This window comes from Bidens hawaiensis, unplaced genomic scaffold, assembly GCF_021521415.1.
Source record: "Bidens hawaiensis isolate Kalapana, Puna unplaced genomic scaffold, B.hawaiensis_p1.1 tig00026586_1, whole genome shotgun sequence".
Classification (NCBI taxonomy): Eukaryota; Viridiplantae; Streptophyta; class Magnoliopsida; order Asterales; family Asteraceae; genus Bidens; species Bidens hawaiensis.
The window spans coordinates 159,872-174,127 of NW_027494265.1; the positions used below are offsets into that span (position 1 = coordinate 159,872).

A 14,256-nucleotide genomic window follows, 5' to 3' on the forward strand; every position below is an offset into this window, starting at 1 on the left:
GTCTACTATTTGAAGCTGTATTAATATCTTTATTAAAAAAAATGTTGTTAAGCCTTCTGAAGCTTATATTGTTTACAAATATCAATCAAGAGGCAAGAAAGAGAACATGAAGAAGACTCTAAAGATCGATGTGTACTTACTGTTTAATCAGACACTACGGGTCGAGGTCAACTCGGGGTGACTTGGGGAAAGCCAAATACGCTTTGAGAATGGATAGGAGGCATCACAATCTCTAATGTGATGTCCATCTAAATTTTGAGCTTAAATGAACCTAATCCGTATCACAGAAGCGATGAAAACCTTACTAAGTTTTATACCGGCTTAAAAACATGTTTCTTTATGTCATAATACTGCTGAACATGGATCTATGTGACAGCCACTTAATTTGTATGATTCCTGTTCGGATCTTTTCTAAAACATGCTGGCCCCCGTCAAGACTGAAATTTGATCCCGTTTATTTATTTACTAAAATTTTCATTGCATATTTTGTTTTGTGGTTTAAAACCTGGTTACTTGGTTCTTTGATCATAAAGTTTAAATCTTTAACGGAGAATTTTAAAAGACAGTTGCATTTTGATCAAGTTTATAAGGGCCTATTTTGTAAATAAAATAGGCGAACTTATCCGTAAGGGAAGTTGTGTAGGGGTGAAGTTGTTCAGAGGCGAAGTTAAGGGTAAGCGAAGTTAACCTTAACTTCGCCTGAGTATTTTCAAACCTATATATAAGGGTCAACCTGGTCAAATCCTTTTCACTTTATCAGAAAACTCAACGAACTTATAACACTCCTAACCCTCGGCGAACTTAATACTCGAATCGAACCTTGTTATTATTTGTTTTCAATCCGTGTTAAAGGTGTGTAGGCTCGGTATGACATGTAATTCTTGTCAATGGTGTTAATCAGATGTCGTTTTGGTCCGATTTGTGACTTCGTTCATGCAACCTTTAAACACCCGATAACCAATTTGTTTCCAATGTGTTCGTAACTCATTTGATCGTCAAGATCTCCATAGTAACATCTTTTCATGTTTTCAATCACAAATACACCAAACAAACCAAGATCGGACCTATGTTTATATGCCGTTTCAGATTCAGGCGAAGTTAGCTTAGGCGAAGTTGCTCTCAACTTCGCCCTAGGCATAACTTCGCCTGCTCTTTTTAATTAATTAATTATTCAGAGTTGTTCAGGGGCGAAGTTAGGGTAAGGCGAAGTTATTTAACTTCGCCCGCTGCTTATCTTTTTAATTTAAAGGTTCTAATTTGTTATCAGGCGAAGCTAGGGTTAAGGCGAAGTTGTAATCAACTTTGCCATATGGAAAACTTCGCCTGCACATAACATGTTATAATAACTTCGCTCATGGTAACAGGCGAAGTTATGATCTGCTTTGTCGTTGTTCTAACTTAGACCGTTTGTTGTGCAGATATGGCTGCTGTAGCAGGAGCTGGTGGTGCTAGTGGTGACGAAGGTGGTGACAACAACAGACAGTTCTTTCCGGGTCACAACATGTATATCACGTTGGATCCGGATGCTAGTGGTGTCGATGATTATCGCGAGATCATCTCCTTCCTAGTTCGCTCTCGTATTTTTCACGCTATTACTACAACTCTCCCTATTTCTCTACCGAATATTGAGGATTTCTGGCGAACGGTAGAATATGATTGTAGAGTTGAGCCTCTGGTTATGCGCGCCACAGTGAACAATCAGGTGGTGCAGTTCTCAGCAGATCAGATCAGGGTTGCCTTGCAGTTCGGGGCTGAAACTACAGATGATCCAACCGACTTTCCAGCTCCATTCAGAGATGGTGCATTTTTACGTATGGGATATTCGGGTCCTTTGGGTGACACTCAAAGGCGAAAGGGATTCTTACTGGATCAGTGGCGTTTTCTGATGCATGTGTTGATTGTATGCATGTCGGGTCGTAAAGCTGGTACTGACGGTATGGGGGCAACGATGCAATCTGAGATGACAGCCCTAACTTACAACAAGCCCTACAGCTTCAGTTAGATGGTGTTTTATGAAATCGATCGTCAGAGACGCGCGGTCGCTCGTGAAAGATTTTTAATGTACCCGAGATTCTTACAGATGATTTTGAATCATGTAGCACCTGCGCTACCTCAACGACGACCCATCCGTTATGTTGAGAGTGTAAGTAAGAGAATATTTGCGCAGTGTAGGTCGTCGAGTGCTCTTAGCAAACCAGAGCTTCGTCCGCGACACACTGCATTATTTGGTTATTTGATAAACCCTGCTTATGTTGCTCCTCGTGGAGATGAATTTCGGGACCCGGCGCCGCAACAGGCTGATGCTCCTCAACCACCACTTGTGGTACAGCAAGCATTGCCTGCTGATTCTGTTGCAGCTCAGGAGGAACAGGTAGATCTTGAAGCTGCCTTTGGTGGCCAAGGGTTCTTTGATATGGAGCAAATTGATCCTGCTGCAGAGGTTCAAGTCCCAGTAGCTGAGGCTTCTGGTGTAGATGTTTCGATGGTAGTTACGTCTGTAGCAGATGCTGAGAGAACCGATTCTGACTCCTCCGCTGATGATATTGCTGAAGCACAACAGATTCTGGTCAGCCAAGAAAGAATACATGGAAAGAGAAAGAAAGACTCGGATGACAGTGAATCTGACTTTGAGGAGGAGTTAGACCAGTTGATACGTCGATCGAAAAGGATCAGAACTGGTGAGGGTTCGGGAGCTGGTGAAAGCTCAAGGGTGGTTCGTTTCTCTCCACCCGCATTATCTGGTATGACTATGATTCCTGCTTCGATGACTGTGACAGTACCTATCACCTCCAGTGTTCTAGTGGTGACGACGTCATCATCATTTGGTACTCCACCTACTACGTTTCAGTTTTCGACTCCGGAGATAGTTTCCTTGCCACCTCCTACTGTTACTCCATCGGAGGTTGTTGCAAGATTTGTTGAGTCGACATTGGTTGCTACTGCGAGGTTATCTGTCACAATACCACCCGCGGTTACTTTTCAGACTACTTCTGACACTCCAGCCAGTTTGGGAATACCTCCACCTTATGCTCAGGACGTTTCTCATATGCGGTTTGATTTTGATGCTACCTTATCTGATTCTGAAAGGATAGCGGCTCTTGAAAGGGTGGTGGCTGAACAGTCAAGAATCAATCTAATCCAGACTCAAGCTTTCCAGCGCCTTGTTGCAGAAAATCAGATCCAATCGTCCCTCCTTATTGAGCACGGTAAACTTTTTAATGCCTTAAAACAGTTCTTAGCATCTCGGGGGGAGACGAGCTGCAAGGGAGATGAGTTGAGAACAAAGAAAAGTCATGATAGAGACGATGATCCCAATGCATCGAAAGGTGCAAGTGGTGAGTTGCCAAGAACTGAACAAACTCTTGGGACTTCCACATCTCAGGGGGAGTCAACTGGTACAGCAGGTGGATCAGGTGGTGAAGCTGTTGTGGTGGTGGATGATGAGGAAATGTTGGATGATGATGTCGTGGGTGATGACGATGTGTTACCTGTTGAGGAGATTGAAAAGATAGGAGAACAGATTGTGATTTATAGTGAGATTGAAGAGGGAGAGATTGTGGATGACAACGTAGAACATGACATTCCAGACGTTGTTAAGGCAAATGTGAGTCAAGATATGGATGTGTTAGATGAGTCTGAGTGGGAAGAGCAGCCGAGATGGAAAGAAGGCTACGCTCAGTGGTTTGTAAAGACAAAGAAGCCAGCGGTTCCAACCATGTTCAAAAAGAGTTACAATATCAAAGGGTATGCTGAGTCTAAGAAGGGTATTATATGCTGGTTGTATGATGAGCAGTTGAGGTTATTTGTGATTAAATGCTTTGATGGGATTCAGTACTTTAAGAGGATGTTGAGATCTCTGAATACCTTGCCTGAGTGTGAGGTGAAGGATCTGGCTAAATTGGGGTTGATAATATGGCCAGAATTATTGGGAAGATTGTGTGAAAGAAAGTGTTAAAGAGAAAAAAATTGAGTTGTTAAAGCCGCAGAAAGGGAAGCTAGTGGAAGATAAGGAAAGAGGAATGCGAGCTGATGACAAACCTTGGATGGTGATGAAATATAAGCCGGTTCGGTGTTTGAAAGAAGTGCCGATGAAGATAATGCCCAAGTATGTCTTAAAGAATCTAAAGTGGTGGTATGTTGATAGCCAAACAGCTGAAGCGGTTATGGAAGATGAAGATGAACAAGAAGTTCTGAGAGTGTATGATCCCATGCACTTGGTAAATTTGTCTCAAGCTGACTTGCAGGTGCTAAACGATAAAAAGATATTCTATATTCCTGCATGGAAAGATGAAGCCAAGAAGTACCAGAGGGTGGTTTCTGTTTGTGTCAGACAGGGCGTTCATGCTTGAAGACGGGTGACACGAAATTTTTGGGATTACAAGACACGTGAATGAAGATAGAGATTTGAAGTTACTGCCAAGGGGGAGTCTGTTGGTGCATAATGCCAGTAGTTCAGTATCTAGTGTTTTGTATGTGTCTGTAATCGTGTTAGATTGTTTGTTTTGGTTTAGAATGTTGATTTACCCAAGTTCGCCTGGGATGTAGGCGAACTTGTGGACAAGCGAAGTTATGACAACTTCGCCTAGCATGTTAGGCGAAGTTGTCGAGGATTATATATCCTCACTTCGGCTTAGTTTTTGATTAAGTTTTTGGCAGAACGTGTAAGTGATAGTTGATATCACGTGTTGAAGTGTTGCAATACAACGTGTTTATTAGTATTGTAACATGTGGTTGCTTATCGGTTTAACGTATTTCATATCTTACGCTCGTATCGTATTACGTGGGGATTCCGCACGCTCGTGTTACGAGATACTCCTGTGTAGATCCGGCTGGGAACCTACAGAAAGTACTCACGTTCAAGTAATAAACTTGATTGGTAAAATGACGAGTAGCCGGAAGGATGAGGTTTATCGAGCAAAGCCTAGATGAAAGGAAGTCTTGCATTAGAAACGTTGTCTAGGAAGTCTTTAAATAAAGTAAATGATAGGAAATACAATCAAAGTTAAGGTTTAAAAATATAAATATTTAAGAAATTATAATAATAGTCCTTTTAAAAATATAAGTTTGCTCAAAACTGGGTTAAAATATTTAGTCCTTAGTTTTACTCAATCTATGTTAAGTAATAAGGTGGGTAAAAATGCATGAATGCAATTCCCTTTATAATATAGATACTAAAACGGGTCTTGATGAGTGTTCGGGTTGTTGGTTCGGGTCTTGGTACTTGCCAAACCCAAAGTCAACTTTCCAAGATAATAAATGTTATGAGATAACTCAATAAAATCTAAGAAGACTTAACCAAGTATGTAGTTCTATTGCTTTAGAACTAACAACGTCTGTTAAGTGAGTATTCGGTTTTGTCGATCCAAACTTTGTTATAAGATCAAGTTGGATTCAACATTCCAAGTACTTTGAGAAAATAATTAAAATCAGTTTATAAATAATTTTTAAAGAAATATACAAGTCTTGATAGCTAGAAACACACTTGTGTGTCTTAAGCGAGTGGCACCGGTTTTAGTTCGGTTTTTACCTTGGAAGAAGGTCAAGAATGGTTATCACATGCCCAAACATCAACGGACTTGTATATTAATTTATAAATGATGATACTTAAGTTTTACAACCAAAAAGTCAACAATAAAGTCTTTAAACGAAAGTTCGGTTTTCGGTTCGGATCTTGTTTCAGGTCAAGACCGAGGTTAGATTCTACAAACCCATAACCATGGAACTCATAAAATGATTTTAGAAACTTAAATCTAACATAAAGCATGTTTATACAATTATTTAACAAAACTAGTAAACAAAGTTTGGTTTACGGTTTGGAGCTATTTACGGTTAAGCCGAGGCTAGTATCTACAAACCCATAACCATGGAACTCAACAAATATGAAATAAAAACTAAAATGAGAAGAAGTTAAGCATGGTTAGTAAGCATAAACAAGTTATATATATATATATATATATATATATATATATATAAAAGGACCACGTGAGTCCTCCATGAAGTCTTGCCTTACGAGGCCCGACACTCCACCAACCGAGACCGGGGAAGCGACCACCAAAGGTAACAAGGGATGTATATTATATACATGTTATAAATAATAACATGTTAGTTAGAATCAAGCATTATGGTTAGTTTGACTTTTGAAAGTCAAACTTTCAAGAACAACTAAAACAACCTTTAAAATCTTGAATATGAGAGAGAAGATGAAGTATGAGCAGGGAATAATGAAGCATGAGGGTGTGTATACTTGAAAGGGTCATGCATGAGGTCTAATGTATAAAAAATTGGATTGGATAATAAGATGTGAAGCACAAACAACAAACCAAGATGTTCCAGGTTGCTCCCCACGCCACGCGACCAGCCCCCTGCCTTGGCTGCACGGCGCGGCGTGGTCTGGGGTGGGGTGGGTTGGTCCAGCTCGTCTTGCGTGGTTCATTTTGCGTCCCGGAAGTTCGTTTTCGATGTAATTTGAGTGTCTTAAAGGCGTTTTCGAATCTGTAACGGGGGTTTTTCAAATTGAACAAGCGGGAAAGATTTAGTAACATAAAAATCCAATATTTTATATATTTGAAATGTTCGAGGTATAAATCGGGTCGGTTTACAACGTAAAAACAAATACAAGATAACCCGAAATTGACGAATGTCACATCAAGCTAGTCTTCGTATACTAATTGTTCCGCCATAATTTATTGCAGAGCACACATTACTGTGTGTTTTTGTTTACGGCTGGATTTTGTTTAGGGTAGAGTTTTCATGATGGCAACACATATAGCAAAAGAAGAAAATTCCAAAGATGATGGGAAAAAAGTGTACAAATGGGGAATGTTAGGCCCTGTTTTGTAACATAGTCTTTTGTATTATCTTGTTCTGTTCATGATGTATTTAGTTTGTTTTCTTCTTTAGTTTGTATGTTTGAACCCAAAACCATGTACTTTACAGCCCATTGGGCCGTGCATATAGAATGAAAGCATGGCATGGCTTCACCTATAAAAGATAAAGCATGCACATGCTAAACTGACTTTTGACAAAACCTTATCCACTCTTTCTTACCAACTCTCTCCACTCTCTTCCTTTCTTTCCTTTCTCAACAATAAACCAAGCACAAACAAGATCCGAGATCTCAGTTACCTACTAGTAATTTCCGCTAGCTATTAGTTGAGACTGATTCAAGAACACGTTTAATCCTGTCTCGTGGACCTACAGGGAATGTATTTATTTATTTTTGTGCTGGTAGATTGTCCTATCAAAGTGTCAAGTTGGCAAATCAATAGTTGTATGACACCAGTAACACCACTCATTATAACATGGGAAAAATTCATGTTTGGAACTCTCATGAGATGTTTTGTGCAAAGTGTCAAATTGTATAAAAACCATTTTGATCTATGAGAAGAGTAGATGTCAAATGCCAGCTCCAAAGTACTAAAGTTGATTCAAAACTACAATGAGATAAGATATAAAAGGAACCATTTATTTTGAAATTGTTAACAAGCTGATGCTAGTGACAAAGTATAATAAATTATGCCCTCAACATGATAACTCCATAGACAAATTTCTCATTGTTGGTCGACACTTTGGATCTGTGCAAATACATGCTAGTGCTACATTATAAATGCATACAATTTCGTTTTCAATCGACCTGTTGGTTGGATATGGAAGTCTCTTAGCATGGCTAGTCGAATAGTTCAATGATGAAAGGAGGTCCCCAGGATGCATCCCTCCAATTATCTCAAGTGCAACCACCCCAAAGCTATAGACATCACATTTCTCGGTCACAATCATGTTGTAGGCAAGTTCTATATGACAATAATATACAAAAGGATAATTAAAAAATTTCCAACTGCTAATAGACATAAAAGAAGTGTATGGAAATACCTGGAGCAATGTATCCCAAAGTTCCTACAATTAGCGCTTGGTTGGAAGAATCAGGATCGAGCAATCTGGCTGCTCCAAAGTCAGCAACAAATCCTTCCACTTTTGAGTTTAAGAGAATGTTTTTGCTTGATATATCTCTATGAACGATAGGTGGGCTGCAATCATGATGCAGGTATGCCAAAGCATGGGCTACACCCTTTATAATGTTCACCCTCTTTATCCAGTCCACTTCAATCGCTAATTCGATGTCACTCAATGCACAATATAGGCTTCCCTTTTCCATGTATTCGTATACAAGGAAGTTACATTTTTTATGGATACAAAAACCATAGAGTTTGACAATGTTTTTGTGCCTCAGGTTGATTAACACTTGGATCTCATTCTTGAAGCTCAGGTCAAATGTCGGTTGATTGGCTTCAAAATGATGGAGCTTTTTCAAAGCAAATGTTTTACCGTTAGGCAGTTTTGCAACATAAATACTACCATAGCTACCAGTTCCAATGCAGAATTTAATGTTAAAATCCTTAGTAGCAGTGATGAAGTCTTCATATGCAATTGTTCCATCATAATGCAATACACAGCACACATCTCCATGTTTTTTTGTGTAGTGCTTAATTTTGTTTTGCTTAGTCTTTTTATGATGGTAACACATGAAACAAAGCACTAAGAAGAAAATTCCAAATATGATGGGAAGAAAAATCTCCATATAGAGAACGTGTTTTTTTGTTTCAGTGCACCTAGACTGTCCCGTCAAGTCATTGCATGATAAATCAACTCTATCAGACTTGGTAAAAATATAAGGGGGGGCAATTCCAGCAAAGTGATTACGGGACAGATTTAAATGCTTAAAATTTGAAATATTCAAAGCAGGTACATCTCCATCTAATTTATTACTACTAAGGTCCAAGTACTCTATGTAGTAGCAATCACTTAGATTTTGAGAAGACAAATCACCTGACAAATGGTTTGATGAATAATCAACATAATAAAGTCTTGGCAGCTTTATAAATTCAGGGAGAACAGGACCCACAAGCCTATTATGATTAAGATCAAGTCGTAAGCTCGTCATGTTTGCTATATCTAGAGGTATGCGGCCACTTATCGAATTCATGCCAAGGTTTAAAATTTTCAATCGGCTTAGATTGTCCAAATTTGAGGGAAGTGGACCATCAAAATTGTTGGCATCCAAGTTCAACGTTTCTAGCTTTTGTAAGTTCGTAATTTCCTTCGGGATGGATCTGTCTAGTTGATTTTGCTGAAATCTAGAAATATGAGATTGACCATGGAACCACAAGATGGCGGGATTGGCCCGTAAGTTGGTTTTTACTAAGATCAAGATAATATAACTGAGTGAGATTGGCAAGGGAAGCAGGTAAGGTACCTGTGAGGCGATTCTCAGAAAGTGAAAGATAGTTGAGATTTGACAGCAAACCAATATGCTTTGGGATGCTTCCTTCAAGACCACAGTTATGAATGTTAATAGTAACAAGGTTTGGAAATGAAGAGAAGTCAAGGCTTCCCAAAAGAGGTCGATCCCCAAGGTAATGACTGTATAAGCTCATGTCAATGACACTTCCTTCGTCATTGCAAGTGATTCCATGCCATTTACAGTGATAAACTGAAGCATTAACATATGGCCACCAATTAGTTGCAAGCAAAGCTTTTGCTTCTAATGATGTACTGAAATCATTGGCTGTGGTTTCTGATAACATTAAAAAGAGAATCATGAGAAGATGATGAGTAATGGTATGCTGCATTATGAATTTGGTAAAGGAGGAGATGGAAGGGTGGTTTGCATACATTAGTTTAATTTTTATACTCAAAAGCCTAAACCGTCTGCTTTTCATGTGCTTCACAATTAATCAAGGGAAGGCTGGTGGCAATATAATATATAATACCCCTTCATCTCTTTTAAATTTTGACTCATTCCAACCTGCAGTGGAATCAATGGCATGAAATTGATTTTCAATTATAAGCAATCAAGTTGATGCAACATTGAAAAGAGTTTTAATTGTATTTTATCTGTCATGCTCCAAGTCAATAATATAAAATAAGCCATTAATCATTTGAAATATTTAAATGATTAGCTTATGTTGACACGTAAATTTGCTTGTTCATGGTGTTGATGATCAATTATAATCTTGAATCGTTTTCCAAAAGAAATATTTAGATTCTATAAAATGTTTTGGATTGCTTGAAAACCCCTTTGGGATAATCCAATAACACTCGAGTTTTAGACACGCAACTATATAACATGAACATGGAGTTCTGTAAGTTTGCTTTTTATGAGATTTTAACCATTTAATTGTTATCCATGTGCTTGTTTGGTCATCTTTGACTCTTGGTAGAAATATTAATGATAATAATTGGCATAATAGAGTATATGCAACGCATAATAGTGTAGTTTTTAAGTAAGTGGAAAGTCAAGTAAAAAAAAACAAGTTGCTTCCTCGTTTTTAATCCCTCCTAAGAAGTTGCTTTCTCATAATTGATCTCCAGCTGTCCTATTCCGTCAACTAGAATATAAAAATCAGTTATTTTTAATTGCTATGAAGGTTCCAAGTACTTTAAGGGTAAAGAAACGAACGAATGTACCCAATATAATCCACCTTATAGTACTATTATTGAAAGGATTTGCGGAGGTTGTACTTGGAAAACCTTATCTTTGTGAGGTTGCTCTGGGACAATTATAGATAGGGTCATAAGATTCATAGACGTTTATATGACCTAGATAATTGCAAGGATTTTGAAAGAACACAATTTAATTTTCCTAGCACAATCCATATTCTAGTCTAGCTATAAGTTAGGGGGTGTTTAGGATTCCATACTTTAGCTCCTTATAGCTTATGGGTTATAAGTTATAAGGTGTTTGGGGTGTTGGTAATTTCCATATTACTAGGCCCGTCACATGTTGGTGACTGGGTTGGATCTATTGGGCCTATGAAATTCATTAGTGAAGTAATGGGTTTATGGGGTTACAATTGGGCTTTTATATTTGGTAACTACTTGTTAACCAAATTAGGGTATCCCTATAGATATATAGCCATGTTAGGGTTATTGAATAAGTGAGAGGGATTATTGTATTCAAGTTTTGTGTTAGTTTCTTGATTATAATAATACGTGAGTTTACCCTAAATATTGTGTACTCGTTTGTGTTTCGTTATCAATTCGTTCTTAAATTGGTATCAGAGCCGGTTAAGCTTTTCTTGTTAATTGATCAACGCCGTGATCAATTATACAGCCACTGTTCGTCGTCGAAGCCGTGATCGTTTGCAAGAAAAAGAGTTTTTCTTCCACCGTCCAAAGTGATCGAATAAGATTGTTTTGTGATTGGCTGTTTGCTATAGAAGTCAAAGAAGATTGATTTATATTATTTGTTTGTCGACAAGTTCAAGAAAGAAAAATAATAGTAAATTTGGTTTTATTCTTTTTCTTTTTGATCTTATGTTCAGAAGACGAAGCAAAAATTAAACTCGTTGGTTTAATTATTTTTATTAGCTCAACAAAAGTTGATTGTTTTTTAACGGCTGGGGTTTGTCGAAGAACGATGGGCGATAAAGAAACAATGAAGACGAGCGGTGTAAGCGGGAGCGGGAACCCGAATGCGTTCCAAAGTCCCATGCTTACCACTACCAATTACACGGTATGGGCTATTCGAATGAAGGTACTCTTGAACGTGCATAAGGTTTGGAATACCATTGATCCGGGTGAAACTGATGCTGATAAAAACAACATCACGATAGCGTTGATTTATCAATCGATCCCGGAAGTGACAATCATGCAAGTGGGTAATCTTGATTCGGCCAAGGAGATTTGGAACGCGATTAAGACGCGTAATCTGGGGGATGATCGGGTTAAGGAGGCAAGATTGGAAACTCTTATTAAGGAGTTTGATGGTATGAGGATGAAAGAGACGGAGACCATTGACGAGTTTGTGGCGAAACTCTCGTGTACGACATCGAATGCGGCGACTTTAGGAGAGACGATCGAGGAAACTAAGATGGTCAAGAAGTTCCTTTCAAGTCTACCTCGAAGCAAGTTTATTCAAATCGTTGCGTCTCTTGAACAAACTTTGGATCTCAAAACGGTTGGGTTTGAAGACGTGGTGGGACGTTTAAAAGCATACGAGGAGCGGATTCGGGAAGAAGACATGCATTCCGAAACCCAGGGTAAGCTTATGTTTCAAAGGTCTGAATCCTCAAGTAGTCGGTACAATGATCGTGAGTCCACTCGTGGAGGTCGTGGACGTGGAGGAGGACGAGGACGAGGTGGTCGCGGGTCGAGTCAAAACCGCGGTCATCAAGAAAACGCCATGAACCGGGAAAAACGTGAACATAAGGGCAAAACCCGGGACCTCTCAAAGGTTCAATGTTATCGATGTGATGAGTTTGTACACTTTGTCCATAAGTGTCCCAACCGAAAACAGAAAGTTAAAGGCGAAGCAAAGTTAGCCGAAGCATCCGAGACAAGGGATCCTGCTTTGTTTATGATGAAGTGTGTTCAAGAAACGGTGTCCTTGAATGAAAAGAAGGTTATACCCGGAAACTACGAGTCTAAAGATGTTGATGAATGGTACTTGGATAATGGCGCAAGTAATCACATGACGGGTAACAAGTCTTTCTTTTCTGAACTTAACAATCGTGTCACGGGAAAGGTTAAGTTTGGGGATGACTCTTATGTTGATATAAGCGGTAAGGGGTCGATTTTATTTGAGGCTAAAAGTGGTGAACATCGTTTGCTTACGGATGTTTATTTTATACCGAGTCTTCAAAGCAATATTATTAGTGATCGGTCAAGCCTCGGAACACGGGTGTGATATTCATATAAAAGATAACTACCTTACAATGCATGATTGGCAAGGTAGGTTATTGATGAAGGTGACTCGTTCCCCTAATTGGCTATACCATATACAATTAAAGATTGGTAAACCGGTTAGTTTACTTAGCCGAATTGAAGAAACAAGTTGGTTGTGGCATGCAAGGCTTGGCCACTTGAACTTCGAGTCAATCAAGCTAATGGCTAGGAGGAAGATGGTTGAAGGGATGCGTGGCGTTACCCATGAAAACAAGTTATGTGAATCTTGTTTGGTCGGGAAGCAAACGAGGCAATCCTTTCCTAATTCGACGGCGTTTAGGGCGACTCGAGCCTTAGAACTTGTGAACGGTGATTTGTGCGGACCGATTACCCCTCCAACAATAGCGGGTAACAGGTACGTTTTTGTTTTAATCGATGATTACTCACAATTTGTTTGGACGTATTTGTTGAAGGCTAAAGATGAGGCGTTTGAAGCTTTCAAGAAGTTTAAGGAATTGATTGAAAGTGATGTCGGGAAAAAGATTAAGACGTTTCGTACAGACTGCGGTGGTGAGTTTACCTCACATGAGTTCAACCAGTTTTCTGACATTGAAGGCATTCAAAGACATCTAACGGCACCATATACACCTCAACAAAACGGGGTGGTTGAAAGACGGAACCGAACCTTATTGGAGATGACACGGAGTATGTTAAAAGCAATGGGTGTTCCGAATTACTTATGGGGTGAGGCAATCCGACATACAACGTACCTCGAGAATCGGATTCCTACTCGTGCCCTAAAGGAAAAAACGCCATACGAGATGTTAAAAGAAAAGAAACCGAATATTGGCCATCTAAAAGTATTCGGTTGTGTGGCGTATGCAAAGATAGTGGACACTCACTTGAAAAACTCGATGATCGTTTGAGAATTTTAGTGCATATTGGAGTCGAGACCGGGTCCAAAGCTTACCGGTTGTTCGATCCGAACACCCAGAAGGTTGTGATAGCTCGTGATGTGGTTTTTGACGAGAAGAAGACATGGGTTTGATCTAATTCGGGTCAAACCAATGAAGAAACAGAGCTAGCACCGGGTTTATTTTGGGTTGATTGGAATGGGGTTACTGATACCGGAGTTGGGCAAGTTGTAACCGAGCCTATTGGAGGCAACAGCATTAGCGACGACTATTCAGCTTTGTCGCCAACTTCAGCAACAGCATCAGCGACAGCTTCTGTCGCTAATTCAGACAGCCCATCAGCACCTTTAGCGACAGATTCTGACACTCTGGTCGCTAATTCCAACAACTCAGCATCCAGTTTAGCGACACCAGCAGCAAATGGTTTAGCGACGGCAGCACATAATGAACAAGAAAGTAACCTGAGAAGATCTACACGGGTTACGATCGCACCGGTTAAGTTCAATGATTATGTCCTATGTTCGGAAGTGGAGGACATTGAACTTCTTCTGTTAGAAGAAGGTGAACCGAGGAATTTTGGTGAAGCAAAATCCAAACTGGAGTGGATAAAGGCTATGCAGACGTAACTTGAATCCATTAAACGAAACAAAACATGGAAGTTGACCGAGTTACCGAGAGG

General features: G+C 39.5%; 2 protein-coding genes across 2 annotated transcripts; one reads left to right on the forward strand and one right to left on the reverse strand.

The window, feature by feature from the left end:
• Positions 1-7,521: 7,521 nt before the first annotated feature.
• On the reverse strand, positions 7,522-9,626 carry LOC143573555 (MDIS1-interacting receptor like kinase 2-like). Its single transcript, XM_077058402.1, has 3 exons — positions 9,175-9,626; positions 7,870-9,104; positions 7,522-7,790 (listed from the first exon to the last, which is right to left on the reverse strand). The coding sequence occupies exons 1-3, from the start codon at positions 9,624-9,626 to the stop codon at positions 7,522-7,524; spliced, it is 1,956 nt and encodes a 651-aa protein (XP_076914517.1).
• Positions 9,627-11,416: 1,790 nt separating this feature from the next.
• Positions 11,417-12,685, forward strand: LOC143573556 (uncharacterized). The gene has a single exon (XM_077058403.1). It carries the CDS (start codon positions 11,417-11,419, stop codon positions 12,683-12,685), a length of 1,269 nt encoding a protein of 422 aa, XP_076914518.1.
• The last annotated feature ends 1,571 nt before the right edge of the window (positions 12,686-14,256 follow it).

Bases quoted from the DNA above. Each gene is read 5' to 3' on its own strand.
- LOC143573555 (XM_077058402.1), bottom strand. From the start codon at position 9,626: ATGCAGCATACCATTACTCATCATCTTCTCATGATTCTCTTTTTAATG. The intron at 9,105-9,174 runs ATCCCGCCATCT...ACTAGACAGATC, and splicing joins AAAAACCAACTTACGGGCCA to CATCCCGAAGGAAATTACGA. The intron at 7,791-7,869 runs GTATTTCCATAC...ATTGTCATATAG, and splicing joins TTTGGGATACATTGCTCCAG to AACTTGCCTACAACATGATT.
- LOC143573556 (XM_077058403.1), top strand. From the start codon at position 11,417: ATGGGCGATAAAGAAACAATGAAGACGAGCGGTGTAAGCGGGAGCGGG.